This window comes from Homarus americanus, unplaced genomic scaffold, assembly GCF_018991925.1.
Source record: "Homarus americanus isolate GMGI-L3 unplaced genomic scaffold, GMGI_Hamer_2.0 scaffold32929, whole genome shotgun sequence".
NCBI classification, from domain to species: Eukaryota; Metazoa; Arthropoda; class Malacostraca; order Decapoda; family Nephropidae; genus Homarus; species Homarus americanus.
Genome location: NW_024737097.1, coordinates 3551027 through 3570028, shown reverse-complemented (window position 1 = coordinate 3570028; position 19002 = coordinate 3551027). Strand labels below are relative to the sequence as shown.

The following is a 19002-nucleotide window of genomic DNA, read 5'->3' as shown; positions in this document are numbered from 1 at the left end:
CCACATGGTCCGGGTAGGTCCTCCAGCTCACACAGGGTGTTGGAGATGGTTCTTTTTCCTCATGTGATGTAGCTAGGAATTCATAACTTTTCACCTGGGTGGAGTAGGGAGTCCTCATTTCCTCCAGATGTAGTTTAGAGTCTTTCACATCCAGTGTTGGTGAGTGTACGGCAGACCCTGGGTGTGTCAGGTCAACATTGACCGCTAAGCACGAATGTCACTCTTAACAGTGGTTTCTTTCTTTTGAGTTGAGGTTGTCACATTTGTTTATCACTTGTGGGTTGATCGTCAATCTTTGCACTGTACTGTTGGTGGGAGGATGTTGATAAATCCAGATGGGAAGGAGATGTACTACGTTAATTTCTAGAATTATTAGTCTTATTGGAAACGTTTGGTAGAGAATTTATTAAGGATCATTATGGTATCAAATTCATTTCTCTATCATAATTAGCCACGCTTGAGTGAGGAAGGGGGTGATTGACCACCCACACACAACTCTACTAAACCTCACTCACCCTCACTACTTCACCAACTGGAAGCTGATGTGAATCAGTCCTGTCCATATGGTAGGAGATACTGACTGCACCCCCCCCCCCACGAGTACAGTAGAACATGATATAACGCAAGATGCAAGATACGTTCCAAAAGAGGTCGCTTTAAACTGAATTCGCACTAAATCAAAGTGTTGTTTCAATGGAATAATTTAGTTTGGTACTTGAGAGAAACACAAAATATTAAAAAGACTGAGAGTCTACCCAGATGCACCTCAGCCCATCTCCTAGAATAAACAAAACATTGTTTTTTTGTAGTATTATGTTAAAACAAACACTCATAAATCAACACGGCTAAAATTATAGGACGTAAAATGGTCTGTTTACTGGCTGGGAAGATGGGGGGAAGGAGGGAGGTGAGGTGATATGTTTGACAGTTGATGCCAAGGTCTAGTGCTTATTTATTAATCTGTCCTTAAGAGTGACAAGTTTTTCTCTTATAAAATGTCACTGAACTGACCTGGGAGAATAAAATTAACATTGCTGGAATATAAACATGTTATGGTTCACATTAGACATACAATTTTTTTTTCTAATTACAAATGGCTAAATTTTTTATCTTTTGTGCAAAATATATGACGTTTATATTCAAATTATTTGCTGTCTTGCAAGGATTCCAGCCATGAAAATTATATTCTCCTAACTTTAGTCTGTGACATTATATAAGATAAAAACTTAAAGCCTACTGTATAATCACCAAACCCTGGCGGGGGGGGAGGTGACAGTGACATGTTTGACAGTTGGCACCAAAGGTCTAGTGAAGTATTTATTTGTTTATTTATGTCCTTTAGAATAAGTTTTTGTTTTTTCTTTATAAAATGTCACAGAAGTCACCGGGGAGAATATAATTTACATTGCTGGAATTCTTATAAGATTAATTTGAATGTAATCATGCTATAGTTTGCACTTGACAAAAATTTTAGTAATCATTTAGTACATTATTTTGAGTACATGTACAATACAGTTTTGCCCTTAGGACAGTGTAGCGTACCCAGACAAACATTAGGCGCGAATTTTAAAATATGATGCATCAGATTGACTCGTGCAAAATAGTAAAGATTCGCTTTAAATTAAAACCTTGTCCTTAATTGTGGGTGTTGCTTTAAATCATTAATCTTAAATTGAATCGCTTTAAATGGACATTCTACTGTATAGTTCATGGAACACAAGTCAACTTGAGGCATGATGGATGACTCATTAATGAGTAATACGGTATAAAATCAAGAGATTTTCAGGGATTTTTTTTTAATATACAGTACGTACGTATACAGTATTTATAAAATACTGTAATACAAATAAAATAATGATGGACCATCCAACTTCTTGCAGTTTATAAATCTATTAATTTCTAATTTCCATTTATTTTCATTAATGTATTTTATTCATTTCAAGAAAAGGCCCTAGCTATTAATGCCAATACAGCGATACACACACCTCCAACACACACCCTCCAACATTTATTATACTGTATTATATATTCTCGTATGATCAGCCACTTATGGTGTATGTTTTATCATTGCTAATATAAAATATTAAATAATGTGCTATAACATCAAGATAAAATCACACAAAATAAAGGGTAACAATGGAGCACCTTAGCTTTTGTCTTTATTCAAGACATCTTCAGAGGCAACTGAATTACAAGGACTGAGAGAGGCTTATGTACACAGGATGACCTTACAAAACATGAGGTCAGGTCAAACACATGACATCCACTAATCTAGACACCACCACCATCGCAATCATAAGAGGAGCTAATAAGAATGGGCGATGTAACTATAGCACTTCTTTTCCAAGCTGAGAAAAGATGCCGCCCCCCCCCCACCTCCCCTCAAAGTTTACAGCTGATTGGCTGTTGCAAACCTGTCCGACTTTGTCCTGAAGTAATGATGTATTTTTAAATGAGTTTATTCATAATCGTTGGGATGACCGTTTCCAACGAGAAAGATATTTAGATAATTTATATAAAGATACATACATTCATTATTTCAAACATAAGCACGTAGGAAGTTTATCAGAAGTATTACAGTTTTACCCCGCTTAACGCGCTTTCACTTAACGCGTTTTCGCATATACGCGGTGCCTTGCCAAAGCTGAACTTTCACTTAACGCGGGTTTTTTCCACATATACGCGGTGAGTGTCCGGCTCGGATGCTATTTTTAGATTTTGCCCACGCGCCACCCACCCGCCCGCCTGCCTGCCTGCCTCTCCCTCCTCCTCCCTCCGCTTGGGTAAGCGGCGCGGTAAGGTTGCGCAGTGTGTGTCTTTATTGCGTTATCACTGACGTCATATGACGTCTCGGACTGTGATTGGCCATGCAGCCCTACCCCCCTCTGCTGCTAGCTGTAATTGGCTTAAAGTATTATGACGTGACTACCCCGGGGAGGGAGGGAGGGAGGGAGGGAGGAGGAGGGAGGAGAGGAGGAGGAGGGAGGAGGGAGGAGAGACGACGCTTTGATCACGCGCAGTTTCATTCTCAAGGCCACGCCGGTTAACGCGCATCCATTGTTCCTGCAAAATGGCTTCCCGCCGACCACCACCCCAGAGAGAAACCTTTTCCTTACCTGGACCCAGCTACGAGCTGAAGTACCAAATTGTTCAAGATTTGGAGAAAAGGAAGACTTCAAGTTGGATCTCAAGGCTACTAAAGAGCGGGGAGCGCGCCAACGAATCCACGATCTGTACACAAAGAAGGATGCAGCCAAGATAAAGGAGCACATGAAGATCACAAGTCTGCAGGTGTTTATCTATCAGGTATTAAGCCAGAACAGGGTGCTGGCAAAAGTGGAAACTTTGCTGGCGAGTTATTTGGTGCGTCAGGCGCGACGCAACATGGCGGTGGACACGCGCTCAGTGCAGGAGTACGCACGTGAGCTATACGCAGCAGTGACACGTAAACTGGGAATTGCAGAGCCCAAACCCTTCAATGCTTCCCATGGTTGGCTGCATAGGTTTAAGAGGAGGAACAAGGTCACCAACATCAGCATTGTTGGTGAGGAAGCGAGTGCTGACTGTGCGGCGGCTAGAGATTTTCCTCCGTTTTTACGTGAGATTATGGAGGAAGGACAGTACAGTGACGACCAGGTGTTTAACATGGACGAATCTGGTCTTTTCTGGAAAAAGTTACCTTCCAAGACCTTCGTTGTCCAGTCTGCGAGCAAGGTAAGGGGCCGGAAGATGCAGAAGGAACACATCACCGTCCTGTTTACCACCAATGCCTCCGGTACCTGTAAACCAAAGTTATCGGTGATTCACAAAGCCCGCAAGCCGCACGCCTACAAGAATATGGACATGAACAAGCTTAATGTCCACTGGCTAACCGCACGTAAGGCGTGGATGTCCTCTTCTGGTTTGACAACTGTTTTGTTCCTGACGTGCAGAAATTCTGCGAGCAACAGAATGTTCCTTTCAATATTTTGTTGCTCCTTGACAACGCACCTGGACACTCGCCCCTACTTATGGATCGTCACCCCAACGTAAAAGTGGTCTTCCTTCCTCCCAACACTACGTCATTAATCCAGCCCATGGACCAGGAGTTAATCTGCAATGTTAAAGCTGCATACTCGGCAAAGAAATTCAAGCTCCTGAACGACTCTACCAACACCAAGGATGAGTTGCTTAAGCTGGGTGACACCGACAGCGAGAGTAAAAGCGACGAGGACAAGGAACAAGAGGCGGCGACTCAAGAACTTCTCGTCAAACAATTTTGGAAGAAGTTTAACGTCAAACAAGCTGTAGACTTCTTGGTGGAGGCATGGGATCTGCTGACTATTGCTACGATTCGTCACGCATGGAGACATGTGTTGCATGGCATACCAGGTGAGAGGAGGAGTGAACCTGTGACTGGTCAGGTTCAGACTGTTGCAGTAGCAGTGGACCTTGCCAGAGAAGCTGCGCTCAGTATTACAGCTGAAGGCTTCTCCGAGACCACCAACGAAGACATCATGGAGGTGATCAGAGATCCTGAAGTGACTGCCGACGAGATGTTGGAAGAAGAACCCGCCAGTGAAGAGGAGGAAGAAGGTGCGTCATTCTCCGAAGAACCTAGTTTAAGTCATAGTGATATTAAGTGTCTCATAGAGTTAACAGAAAAAATTAAGTCCATCGTTTCCCGCGACACTGACGATGAACGCCATGACGTCTTCCATACCCGACTGGTGCAGGCTATGGAGCCGTACATCACGGTGTATCATGACAACATCAAAGCCAGCCGTCAGCAAAGCATAACCGAGTTCTTCGCCCGCAACCCACCACAGCCAGTCCAAGCCAGTGATAGTGATAGTGAAGTTGATTTTGAGGGATTTGTCAGGGAAGCCATGACAACTGTAAGTGACAGTGATATTGATTCACCTAGTAATGGTGATTCACCTAGTAATGGTGATTCACCTGAGGGGCAGTAATCTGCCCTCTGCCTCGGAACCAGCCTCCATCCCCGTATGCCGACCCATCTCTTCTACTACCGTGAGTGTTCCTCAAAAATTTTCGTTTTTTAACCTATTCTTTATTTTTCCTATGTTAACCTATATCTTTCCTAACCTAACCTCTTCTATATTACTTGTTTTTCATGCCACCATAAAGTTAAGATAGAATTTTTACTACAACATAGTTATTTGTCGTCAAAAAGTGGAGTTTGGGGGTCGGGCTGGGTTCTATTGGAATTAATCCCATATGTTCTGTTATTCACTTAACGCGGGACCCTCTGGGTTCAATTGACCGCGTTAAGTGGGGTACAACTGTATACATAAATTAACTGTTAAACTCTGGTAGCAAATTCACACTTTCAGAAGATGCATTTAATACAGTACAGTCAACCCTCACTTTATGCGGTCCCACATTACGCGTTTCCACGTTTATGCGGTACCCTGCCGAAACCGGAATGCTCACATTCCGTGGTGTGTGTACCCCTTTACGCGGAGAGCAGCTGGCGAGCCGCGCCATTTTTGGATCCAAACCTCCTGCCATCCGCCATGTTGTGTAAGCGGCGCGAGCAGGGTGCGCACAAGGTCGCCCAGTCATCAAAACATTACCGAGTTCTTCACCCGCCACCCACCACAGCTGGCCCAAGTCAGTGATAGTGATAATGATGGTGAAGATATGGACTTATATGGACTTTGAGGGGTTTGACAAAGAGGCCCTGCAAGCCTCTGTGGTGGATAGTGATACAATTGATACAATTGATACAAGTGATACAGGTGAGGGCCAATAATCTGCCCTCTGCCTCAGAACCAACCCCCCATCCCCGTGTGCCCAGCCATCTTTTCTACTAATGTAAGTGTTAAAAAACCTAATATTATTGATATTTCTCTTAATTATTAATTGAGTGTGCATACCATCATAAAATTAATAAGTTATTTTTACTACAACGTAGGTATTGTGTCTGAAAAAGTGGAGTTTGGGGGTTGGCCCGGTCTCTATTTCAATTAATCCCATATGTTTTGTTGTTCACTTTACGCGTTTCTCACTTTACGCGGGCCGTCGTGGGTTAAATTAACCGCGTAAAGCGAGGGTTCACTGTATATACTATACAAATTTTTACCCACAAGGCATACTAAGACAAATTACGTATCAGTAATACTACATTATGCAAAAACAACATTTTAAAAGATCAGAATCACATTGAAATATTACACGACCGTCAGCAGAGGCGGGAAATGTGACTGCGAACAACTTCATATTTTTTCCCTGCCTCTGCCCAACTCAGTGTCTCGGACAAAAAACTGTAAACTAGATGTTGTGTGTGTGTGTAAGATGTGGTGTTGGGGTATTAGTTAATGAATAGTAAATAAACAATATTGTATTGTTAATGACAGTACAGTAGTTTGATGAATAGTAGTGACAATTGTAGTATGCTGTTACTCTTCAAATGACTGTCATTGACGATACAATATTGTTTATTTATTAATTAATACCACAACATCACACCCAAACACCCCCATATTGTATGACAAATTTATGCGTGGTTAACTACATGGAGGTGAATTAAAAGATCAGCTGTTGAGGAGCTTGGCAACACTGGTGCATGTTTTCACTCCTTTCCACTCCAACTCTCTAATCACCCACAGCTTTCAGAAAGGTCACTCCACATTTTAAAATCTTATGTATCGTAATATTGAAGGGATACAATGTGATAAGTGTAAGTATAAAAAATACTGTATTTTAGCTTTCATGTTTATTCAAGACATCTTCGGGTCCTGAGACCTACTAATCCCCCACCCGACAGTGGGTGACCTGACATTGTATCAGAAGGTCAGTAATATGAGACCACTAATACCCCACCCTACCTCCACCTGACATTGTGTCAGGTCAGGTCAGTTACATGAGATCCACTAATCCTCCACAGCTCCAAGGGAGTGGAAAATGCCAGTCCTTGCTATAACACACAGCTTCATTCACTACCATATCATATAGATTTTTAATTTAGACTCTTGGAAAACTCCCCAGCACACAGAAACATTATGAGGATGTGGGCTAGTGTTTATCTGTGCAAGATGCATAGTTTAGATACTCGGAAATTTTTTTCCAGTAACCGGAAATATTTCCAGGGATGGGGGATTTTTCCGGGTTTGAGAAAGTCGTACGGTTAGCCGGAAATCTCTCATCCCCGGAATTGCTCTGCACCAATTGTTCCGGTTAATTGGGACAAACTGTAGTTGTGCTAAAAGAAACAAGAAGTACCAAAGAAAAAGTGGAATGCTTCCAAAAACTTGATGTGGAATCTCCTTGACCAAGCATTTGGGATTCCTGATACTGTACTGTACTCAAGTGTACCATACAGTATATGATGTACAGTTTGATAGTCGGGATTGATTTGAGAAATTAGTAATGTACAGTACATGTCCTGCATTTTATTATTTTACGTATACAGTGCATGGGGAATAAAAGGAAACCCTCTCTATTGAGGGAACCCTCTAAATAACAAGACAGGACTTGCAGGACCTAGTCTGGTATTGGGAGAGTTTACTGTCAATAATAAAACAATAAAATACTACACGAGGTAATTTAATACTTACAGCAATATTGATCTCATTGCGGGCCACCTCCAAGTCATGCTCATTGTTGACATATAAGCGCTTCAGAGCATATCGAACACCTCCACTACCTTTAACCAAGAAGACCAAGGCAAATCCTCCTGTTGAAAGATAAATATTTTTTACAAAATTGATAAGATAGTACAGTACACACATTCATATTTAATTTCAGTTTAAAATCAAATAGAAGGATTGAAGGACGAAATGTCAACAAAATACAGTACAGTTGTGTTGTAGTATGAGATATGAACAGACAAAAATTGTACAGTATCAAATCATACTTGTACTACAGTGTTTCAGTGTTAAATGGGGGGTAGGGCCAGTAAGTGCAAAAATACACCACTTAACTACATATAATCTCTGCTTCACACGAGAGATACTGTACACCCTCACACACTTCCACTTGCTACAGTCAGCATTGTCAATCCTAACCTCCAAGAGTTGTGAACTCTGAGAGTACAAGTACAAAGTGTGGGGGGATATGTGGGGGGGGATGTGTGGGGGAGAGGGAGGGGATGTGAGGGGGGATGGGAGGGGGGATGTGGGGAGGGGATATGGGGGGGATGAGGGGGGGACATGGAGGGGGGGGAGGTGTGAGGGGGGATGTGGGAGGGGATGTGGAGGATGGGGGATATGAAAGGGGAGGGGGATGTGTGGGGGATGTGGGGATGTGGGGGGATGTGAGGGGGGGATGGAGGGGGATATGAGGGGGATGTGAGGGGATATGTCAGGGATATGGAGTGGGATAGGAGGGGGATGTGTGAGGGAGGTGAGGGGATATGAGGGGGGGATGTGGGGATGGGGGACAGGGGGATGTGTGGGGGGATGTGGGGGGATGTGGGGGGATGTGTGGGGGGATGTGGGGGGGATGTGAGGGGGGGAGGAGGGGGATATGTGAGGGGGGGGGATATGTGAGGGGATGGGAGGGGGGATAGGGGGGATAGGGGGGATGTGAGGGGGAGCAGGGGAGGGGGGGATAGAGGGGGGATATGAGGGGGATATGGGAGGGGGATAAGGGGGGGGGATATGTGGAGGGGGATATGTGAGGGGGGATAGGAGGGGGGGGATATGAGGGGGGGATATGTGAGGGGGGGGGATGAGGGGGATATGGAGGGGGATATGTGGAGGGGGATATGTGGAGGGGGGGGTGCAGGGGGGATGAGGGGGGGATATGTGAGTGGGGGGGGGATATGTGAAGGAGGTAGTAGTGGAAGGTGGCAACAGGGATGGGAAAGGGGCAAGGTAAATCCATCTCCTGCTATAACCCAGTACAGTATTTATTAAGCAAACTATTAATACATAATAAAGAGAATAATGTGGTATCGGAAATTAGTAAGTCTAAGCCTATGTTACTGCTGTCGTTAACTATACAGTACGCCCGGATAATTCGCAGATTTTTATTTCGCGAACATCTATTATTCGCGGATGGCACCCTGGATGTACCCAAGAATGTCTGAGGATAGTTTTAAAGCTTTTGGCATTTTCGCAGCTGGTACAGGGAGCGCGTGAGTTTTGTGGCATCCCGCAAGATGTCTCTCTTGTCCTGGGAGGCTGGCCCATACATGCCCCGCTCCCTCCACCTCAGTCCAGGCTAAATATTTGTCTGTCTTGCGTGTGCTACTCTCCTCTCGTAACAACTGTGCTCCTCGTGCTTGTTATGGCTCCCAAACGCCCTCAACCACCTTCATTATCATTTTCATTATGACACAGTAATACCCCGTTTTACGCGTTTCTACATTTACACAGTACCCCGCCAGAACCGGAATTCCCGCTTTACACGGTGCATCTACTCATATACGAGGAGAGCGGCTGGCGGTCATCTCGCGCCGAGCCATTTTGGGATTCAAACCTCCCGCCATCCCGCCATGTTGGGTAAGCGGCGCGAGTAGGTTGCGCAGTGTATGTCTTGGTTGCGTTATCGTTGATGTCATATGACGTATCGGACTGTAATTGGGCCACGCATCCTTATCTCCCTCCCCGCTAGCTGTGATTGGTTTAATGTAATATGAAGTGCCCTGCCGCTGGAGGGATGAAGCCCCTTGACCTACCTGCGTCAGTTACACCCCTCCCGGCTACACCGTGTATATCGGTATCTATTGTTCCATAAGAATGGCTGCCACCGGACCACCACCACCACAGAAAAACCTTGCATCACCTGGACCCAGCCGCCCTAAGCCAAAGAAGATACGACGTGCCCTAAGCTACGAGGTGAAGTACAAGATCATCCAAGAGTTGGAGAAAGGAACCTTGATTGTTCTTAACATAACCTAACCTTACATAAGTAGTGTTAGACCTTGATTTTCCTAACATAACCTAACCTTAGGTTAGTGTTAAAACTTGATTTTTTAAAACCTAACCTTACCTTACGTAAGTGTTAAACCTTGATTTTTTCTAACCTAACCTACCATGACGTAAGTGTTAAACTTTGATTTTTCTTTTACCTGGCACAGTATATTATTCTCTTATTGATATTTCTCTTCTATATTATGTGTGTGTGCATATCATCATAAAGTTGTGTCGGGAAAAAGTGGAGTTTGGGGGTCGGCCCAGTCTCTATTTCAATTAATCCCATATGTTCTGTTGTTCAGTTTACGCGGGCCTCCGTGGGTTCAATTGACTGCGTAAAGCGGGGTTACACTGTATTCATCAGTGGCAGGGGAGAAGAAAACAGGATCTACACAAACAGCCAGCGTGGAATGGTGAGTGTTAATCTGTTTCTTTATAACAGTTGTTTTTTATTATGTTATCGTAGGAAAATGAATCGTTTATATACTGTAATTTGTTTATCACTGAGCTCATACCATTTTCATAGTAGACTACAAAATATGTTTTTCTCCCATACGTACTGTACGCCTGGCAATGGGAGTGGGTATGGGGAGTGAGTGACTGCTAGTTAGCGCGTCGTCTGCATTTTTAACTCCTCTCGCTCCCTGCCATATTTCACTGATAGTGCTTAACAGTGATTAATCATGTCATTGTAGCTAAGTTAGCTCATCGGTGTAATCACCAGGCTACTGGGCCAAGCTTTGAGGTGTTATGGTTTTTTTCAACTGGTATTTTCGGTTAGATATACGTAACCTTCTTCCTTTATTTTTACTCGTTTACATGCACAAACCATCCTACATACAAACTGTGAAAAAGTATACAGTATTACACCACAATTACTGACACCCTTATGTTGGGTTGGCTAGATGGCTACGAAAGAAATTCTTAATCCAGCTGGCGCTGTATGGCAACTCAACCAACCCAACTTTAATAAAAAAGCACAGAGTTGACTTGAGGGTAGACTCACATTTTTTCTACATTACATTTTGTTGTCGTGTTTATTATTACCATATTTGTGAGAGGATTTCCCCATTATTATTTATTTGTATGCATTTTAATAATAATAATAATAATAATAATAATAATAATAATAATAATAATAATAATAATTAACGGTTTATTGAAAGTGTGGCAGCCGGAAGGCTGAAAATATACAGTTACATAATTGGGGAATGGGTCACTTGATTGACAAATAACAAATGTACTACAGCACATTTCAACATAGTGACAGTGCAAAATGGCAAGATTGGCTCGGAGTGAATACATACACTGGTTGATTACAAGTTGTTGATAATTTTTATTATGGTTGGGACTGGGCTGTTCTTTTAGTGAGTGAGTGAGTGCTTGTGTGTTTTGTGTGTGTGCATAGGGTGGTGTAATGCCTCTAGTGTGGCTGCATTGCTTGCGCCTGTCACTTTCAGCTACAGCCGCTGGCTAACACTCGTGGTGAACAGGAAAGCAAATTCCATAAGTCATCCCCTGCCGGTACACAGCCTCTTCAAGACTTCCCCTGTGCCTCCTCGTGGCAACACACGGTAACTGGTTGCCTCATGGGCCCAGGCTAGATCAGCAGGGAATCTCGGAGTAGCAGTGGGCCCCAGAGAGACAGCGTATACGCCCACTGGCATGTGGACATGTTTTGGAGCCTACCAACCATTGCCAGCTGCCTAGCGGATTAACTTTGGGAGCTATAAGGCTACGGGAGTAAACCCCAAACGAAAAATCGGCGGTGGAGCCACGCATCAGGCAGACATGCTTACAGAACCCCAACAAGACCCCAATGGCAGTGTAGGCAGAAGAGGTGACTACCATGAGAACCCAACAACTACACCGGCGGATGAAGACAATGCATGATTGACAGGCTACTAAGGTGAAACCCAACAAACTGGGCTATCGGCAGTCCATTGCAACTTTCCCTATCCCCAGTCATTGCACCACTTGCACCATTAGATCAGGAAAAGGGAGAGCCAAGATGTGTGGTTCCAACCTGCACTCCTACCTCACTACATAAATCAACTCACATCCAGCCATCATCCAGCTCATCATACCTCTCATCATCATCATCAAAACCAGTATACCATCAAAAGTTCTATAGCGACAGACGAATGACGACAAGGACAGGCAGAGATGCCTGAAGGGAGTCTCTAGTCACAACTCTGCACATGTGCAGCACAGATTAGATGGTCAGCTATGCACTGGGATCTAGGCAGCAGTGCAATCCAGTCCTGTCTGTGCGACTGAGCAGCTCTTTCGAGGAGCCACTCTGCTCACCCCACTTGGGGAGGGGACTAGAAAAGGTGCCGTAAACCTAGCCTGCCTAAAAAAACAACCTGACTGGGCAACCGCACCCAGAAAGGTCATCCTTATGCGGTCAAAAACACAATTAAAATTACAACCTCTTCTGGTCGCTGAATGGAATGTCAGGCCCCTTCTGGATACAGGCACAAATGAGCGTCCTGAAAGAAGAACTGCTCTTGTGGCAAGAGTTGGCTAGGTATAACATCGACATAGCAGCCATTAGTGAGTCGGCTCCCAGACGAGGGTCAACTCACAGAACGGGGGTCTGGCTATACCTTCTTCTGGAAGGGCAAGCCTGCTGCGGAGAGAAACTTTATTTATGGAGTTGGCGTTGCCATCCGCCAATGCATCCTACACAGGCTAACTGAAATGCCTATTGGGATCAACAAGCGCCTCATGACGCTCTGAGTCCCATTGAATCACTCACTTCATGCCTTTTTCATCAGTGCATACGCCCCAATACTGGATGCAGAGGATGACAGCAAGGAGGCCTTTTATGCCGACCTTGACAATGATAACCTCTATCCCCAGAGAAAATAAAGTTGTGCTCCTTGGTGACTTCAATGCCAGAGTTGGTAAAGATGCTGAAATTTGGCAGGGAACCATAGGGAGAAATAAACTAGTTAAGTGTAATCCCAAGGGCCTACTCCTCCTCAGCAAGTGTGCTGCACACAACCTCACTATCACCAATACCTTGTTTAGGCAGGCTCACAAGTTCAAGGGTTCGTGGCAACACCCATGATCCAAACACTGGCATCTCATTGACTACATCATTGTCAGAGAAAGAGATCACCGGAATGTCCTCATCACCCGTCCATGCGTGGCTCAGACCACTGCAACACTGATCATCGGTTCGTCAGAGCTAAGCCTCCAGAAGAGGGTTTAACACGAAGCGTCTAGAGGATCCAGCGGTAGCAAATGCTTTCAAAGAGCAGCTCGAACATGAACTGATGAACAACCTGCCAACGAACAACCGAAATCCCAGCGCCGAATGGGATATTCTCAATACTGTTATGACAAAAACCTGCAGAGAGACCTTCAGCAGATTGAAAGAATACACCAGTACTGGTTTGACGAAAATGACCTGGCAATCAATGTACTCATCAATGATAAACGTGCTGCTTTAACTAACTGGCAGAACAATCCTCAGTCTCGGACCAAAAGCTGATACCCCCCACAAGAAGAAAGCAGCGGTCCAGCAGGAACTTCGCAATCTAAAGAAAGATTGGTTTAAAAATCAAGCATGTCGAACACAAAAATTTGCAGATCAGAACAAAATGAAATACCAAAAACATTTATGGGCCAATCACACGTGGCACAGCTCCATGCCATTCAAGGTAACAAAGACGACAGCCCTCTTCAAAGGAAAGAGCACTGCATCATGCTCACCAACCCAACAAACACTGATGTGGGATAGTCCTAACTACCCAGCAAGTCCTCAGCATCAGCAAACTCACTACCAGATATTCCATCCCTGGATAACACAAGCATCAAACAGATGAAAATAACAAATAAGGATGGAATCCCAACAGGGGTGTATAAACCAGGAGGACTTAACCAGCCATCTTTCCTCACTGGAGAATATAAGGGAAAAGGAGGAAAGCCCAAAGTTCTAAATAAGGGACATTCAGACTGTGGAAACTACCAGTGATTTGCTGCTGTCCATAAAGCTGGCAAGATTATTGCCCGAACTCCTGGGAGGAAACCTCCAGAACATCTCAATGTGGCTTTAAACCATCAGTGGCACCCTACATATTTTTAAGCGCCCGCCAGATACAGGAAAAAGTGCAGAGAACACAGACCTGTACATGGTCTTATCGACTACCAAAGCCATCGATTGGTCAACAGCACAGCCTCTGGTGACTCAGCTGCTGTTTCTAAAATTATCACATTGTGAGGCACCATGATGGCATGAACGCAGTATCCAAGCAAATTGGCAATTTCAAGCTGAGTTTTTCTTCATCCAAACGGGGGTAAAATAAGGAGGTGACTGGCACCACTTTTCCATTTTTTACGTTTTCTTGCATTTAAAGCAGAGCTACCAAAGCTGTGGGATGGCCATCGAGTACTGGGTGAAGGGGGTTTTTCAACTAAAAATCACTCCAGGCAAGAACAAAGGTGTCAGCAGCCCATTACTGAACTTCAGTACCCATTTTCGGTACTAAGTCCCACCTGTCCACCACTGAGACATCGACGAAGAGATTCACATTCGCTCAGATGTGCATCTCTGGCATACTGCACTTCAGCTGTAGGGAGATGAAATTATCTACAAAGTTGCATGTATATCGAGCAGTGGTCTCCACCAGCAGATGACAGGAGACATGGGTCACATACAGGAGACACCAAGGCACTTGAAAACTTTCACCAACGTAGTCTGACGTCTCATCCTCTGGGAAGATGAGAGAACAAATCCAGCTATTCTCACTGGAGTATCTAGGCTACCATATATCCATGAGAACTATAATGGACTGTCCATGTATTACCCAAGGACGACAGTAGACTGCCAAAGCAACTACTTTTACAAGTCACCTAAATCTAGTAAACGGAACTGGCTGGCAATTGAAAAGGCACAAGATAGTTTTAAGACAAAACTTAAAAATTAACGAATGACTCACCTGGGAGACGACACATTCCACTGTAGGCTTGGAGGAGCACCACACAAGATGATGCTACATTCTGAAAGTAGCCCCTGCATACCTAGGCAGACAAGCCAACGCTGAATAACGCCTGTTAAGCCTGGCATTTAAAGCTCCACACGAAGCAACATCTGGGAATGCCCGCAGGTCCCAGACGCTTGAAGTCATTTAAACTACCACATATAGGTAACAGCATTAATAACTCATATCATTGTATCATAGCTGGAAGACGCCATACCGATTCTGCGACAGCAGCACAGCACGCTGTAGTAGTAATAGGTGGTGGTGGTGTTGGTGTTGGTGGTGGTGGTGCTGGTGTTGGTGGTGTTGGGTGGTGGTGGAGGTGGTGATGGTGGTGCTGGTGGTGTTGGTGGTGATGGTGGTGATGGTGATGGTGATGGTGTGGGTGGTGGTGAGCGCTAGGTGGTGGTGGTGAGCGCTAGTGGTGGTGGTGAGTGTAGGTGGTGGTGGTGGTGGTGGTGGTGGTGGTGTTGCTGTTGCTGTTGTTGGTTGTTGTTGCTGGTGGTGGTGGTGGTGGTGGTGAGTGCAGTGGTGGTGGGTGACGCTAGTGGTGGTGGTGAGCCGCTAGTGGTGGTGTGGTGAGCGTTAGTGGTGGTGGTGGTGAGTGTTGTGGTGGTGGTGAGTGTTAGTGGTGGTGGTGGTGAGAAGCTGGGTGGTGGTGGTGGTGCTGGTGGTGGTGCTGGTGATGGTGGTGGTGGTGGTGTGGTGGTGGGTGTTAGTGGTGGTGGTGCTGGCGATGGTGTTGGAGCTGGTGATGGTGATGGTGGTGGTGATGGCTGGCGGTGGTGGTGATGGTTATGGTGGTGGTGCTGGCGGTGGTGGTGTTGGTGGTGTTGGTGATGGTGTTGGTGGTGGTGGTGGTGGTGTTAGTGGCAGGTGAGTGTTATGGTGGTGGTGAGCGTTAGTGGTGGTGGTGAGCGCTAGTGGTGGTGGTGAGCGTTAGGCGTGGTGGTGAGTGTTAGTGGTGGTGGTGGTGATTGGTGGTGGTGATTGGTGGTGGTGATTGGTGGTGGCGATTGGTGGTGGTGATTGCGGTGGTGGTGATTGGTGAATTTGCGGTGATTGGTGGTGGTGGTGATTGGTGGTGGCGATTGGTGGTGGTGGTGATTGGTGGTGGCGGCGGTGGTGATTGAGTTGCGATTGGTGGTGGTGGTGATTGGTGGTGGTGGTAGTGATTGGTGGTGGTGGTGGTGATTGGTGGTGGTGGTAGTGATTGCGGTGGTGGTGATGGTAGTGATTGGTGGTGGTGGTGATTAGTGGTGGTGGTGATTGGTGGTGGTGGTAGTGATTGGTGGTGGTAGTGATTGGTGGTGGTGATTGGTGGTGGTGGCAGTGATTGGTGGTGGTAGCGGATTGGCGGTGGTGATTGTGGTGGTGGTGATTGGTGGTGGTGGTGATGGTGCCGGTGGTGGTGATTGGTGGTGGTGGTGGATTGGTGGTGGTGGTGATTGGTGGTGGTGGTGGTGGTGATTGGTGGCTGGTGGTGAGTGGTGGTGGTGGTGCAGGCGACTGGTGGTGGTGGTGGTGGTGTTGAGTGTTAGTGGTGGTGGTGAGCGGTTAGTGGTGGTGAGCGTTAGTGGTGGTGGTGAGTGCCAGTGGTGGTGAGTGAGTGGCTAGTGGTGGTGGCGGTGGTGGTGGTGGTGGTTAGTGGTGCAGGTGAGTGCTATGCGGTGGTGGTGAGTGCCAGTGGTGGTGGTGATGCAGTGGTGGTGAGTGGTGGCGGTGATGACAGTGGCGGTGCAGATGTTAGGTGGCGGTGGAGCGGTGGTGCGAGTGGCGGTGCAGGTGGCAGTGGTAGTTAGCGGTGGTGGTGAGTGCCAGGTGGCGAGGTGGCGGTGGTGAGCGAAGGCGGTGGTGAGGTGGTGGTGAGTGCCAGGGGTTAGTGACAGTGGCGGTGGTGATGTTAGCGGTGGTGGTGAGGCCAGGTGGTGGTGGGAGCTTAGTGGTGGTGGTGATAAGGCGGCGGCGGTTAGTGGCGGTGAGGTAGTGGAGGCGGTGATGCTAGTGGCGGTGGTGAGTGCCAGCGGTGGCTAGCAGGCAGTGGTGGTGGCAGCGGTGGCGGTGGTGGCTTGGGGCGGTGGCAGTGGTGGTGGTGGTGGTGGTGAGCAGAGTGGTGGCGAGCTGACGGTGGTGGTGAGTGTTAGCTGGTGGTGAGCGTTAGTGGCGGTGGAGCGTTAGTGGTGGTGGCAGTGGTGGTGGTGAGCAGCCAGTGGTGGTGGCGTAACGGTGGTGGAGGTGAGCGGAGGTTAGTGGTGGCAGGAGCGTTAGTGGTGGTGGTGAGGGCAGTGGTGGTGGTGAGCGTTAGTGGTGGTGGTGGTGAGCGCAGTGGTGGTGGCGAGGTGCTGGCGGTGGTGGTGATGCTGGTGGTGGTGGTGAGTTAGTGGCGGTGGTATGGCGTTTAGCGGCGGTGGTGGTGAGTCTTAGCGGTGGCAGGTGAGTGCTTAGTGGCGGTGGTGTGAGTGTTAGTGGCGGAGCAGTTAGTGGCGGCGGTGGGAGTGCCAGTGGCGGTGGCAGGAGCGAAGTAGCGGCGGTGGTGAGGTGGAGAGCGTGGTGGTGGTGATGTTAGTGGTGGTGGTGATGCTGGTGGTGGTGGTGATGTGGTGGCGGTGCTGGTGGCAGGTGAGCGTTAGTGGCGGTGGTGGGTGATGCTGGCGGTGGTGGTGGCGAGCGTTAGTGGTGGTGGTGGCGTGAGAAGCAGTGGAGGTGGTGATGTTAGCATGGCGGTGAGCGTTAGTGGTGGTGGTGGCGTTGAGTGCAGGTGGTGGCGAGCGTTAGTGGCGTGGTGGTGAGGTTATGGTGGTGGTGGTGATGGGCTAGTGGTAGGAGTGGTGGTGATGCTAGTGGCGGTGGTGAGTGTTAGTGGTGGTGGTGAGCAGTGTTAGTGGTGGTGGGTGAGTGGCGGTGGTGAGGCTAGTGGTGGTGGTGAGGCTATGGTGGTGAGTGGTGGTGGAGGTTAGTGGTGGAGGTGGCGGTGGTGAGGAGGTGGTGAGCAAGCGGTGGTGGTGAGTGTGATGGTGGGAGTGCTAGGTGGAGGCAGTGGTGGTGAGGTGGTGGTGAGCAGTGGTGGTGGGAGGCTAGTGGCGGTGGTGGTGGCGGTGATGCATGAGTGAGTGGCGCTGGTGGTGAGCTTAGTGGCGGTGATGTTAGTGGTGGTGAGCAGCTAGTGGTGGTGGTGATGTTAGTGGTGGCGAGCGTTAGCGGTGGTGAGCGTTAGTGGTGGTGGTGAGCGTTAGGTGGTGGTGGTGATAAGCTAGGTGGTGGTGAGTGCTAGTGGCGGTGTGCGGTGAGCAGAGGTGGTGGTGCTGGTTAATGGTGGCGGTGAGCGTTAGCGGTGGTGAGTGTTTGGCGGTGGTGGTGGAGTGTGGTGGTGGGTGAGTGGTGGTGGTGAGCGTGGTGAGTGTTAGTGGCGGTGGTGACGGTGGTGGTTAGCGGTGGTGGTGGAGCAGTGGCGGTGGTGAGGCCAGTGGCGGTGGTGAGTGTTAGTGGTGGTGGTGATGAAGTGGTGGCAGGAGGTTGGGCAGGTGGTGGAGTGTTAGTGGTGGTGGTGAGTGTTAGTGGTGGTGGTGAGTGTTGGTGGTGAGGTTATGGTGGTGGCAGAGTTAATGGTGGTGGTGATAGTTAGGTGGTGGTGGTGATGTTAGTGGTGGTGGTGAGTGTTAGTGGTGGTAGGAGTGTTAGTGGTGGTGGTGAGTGTTAGTGGTGGTGAGTGCTAGTGGTGGTGGAGTGTTAGTGGGGTGGTGGAGTGTTAGTGGTGGTGGGAGTGTTAGTGGTGAGGATGGTGGTGAGTGCTAGTGGTGGTGGTGGAGTGTTAGGTGGTGGTGGTGGAGTGTTAGTGGTGGTGGTGAGTGTTAATGGTGGTGGTGAGTGTTAGTGGTGGTGGGAGTGTTAGTGGTGGTGGTGGAGTGTTAGTGGTGGTGAGGTGGTGGTGGTGAGTGTTAGTGGTGAGTGTTAGTGGTGGTGGTGAGTGTTAGTGGTGGTGGAGTGCTAGTGGTGGTGGTGAGTGTTAGTGGTGGTGGTGATGTTAGTGGTGGTGGTGAGGCAGTGGTGGTGAGTGTTAGTAGTGGTGGTGAGGCAGTGGTGGTGAGTGTTAGTGGTGGTGAGTGTTAGTGGTGGTGGTGTGTTAGGAGGTGGTGGTGAGGTGT

General features: G+C 47.4%; 1 protein-coding gene across 1 annotated transcript in view; it reads right to left on the bottom strand.

Annotated features, from left to right (window-relative positions):
* The window catches only part of LOC121873162, a 433416-nt gene that overhangs the window by 337456 nt on the left and 76958 nt on the right, over nucleotides 1-19002 (bottom strand). Inside the window, exon 2 of the mRNA XM_042376488.1 lies at nucleotides 7563-7681. Coding sequence (XP_042232422.1) covers nucleotides 7563-7681 — 119 coding nt within the window. The remainder of the gene's footprint in view (nucleotides 1-7562; nucleotides 7682-19002) is intronic.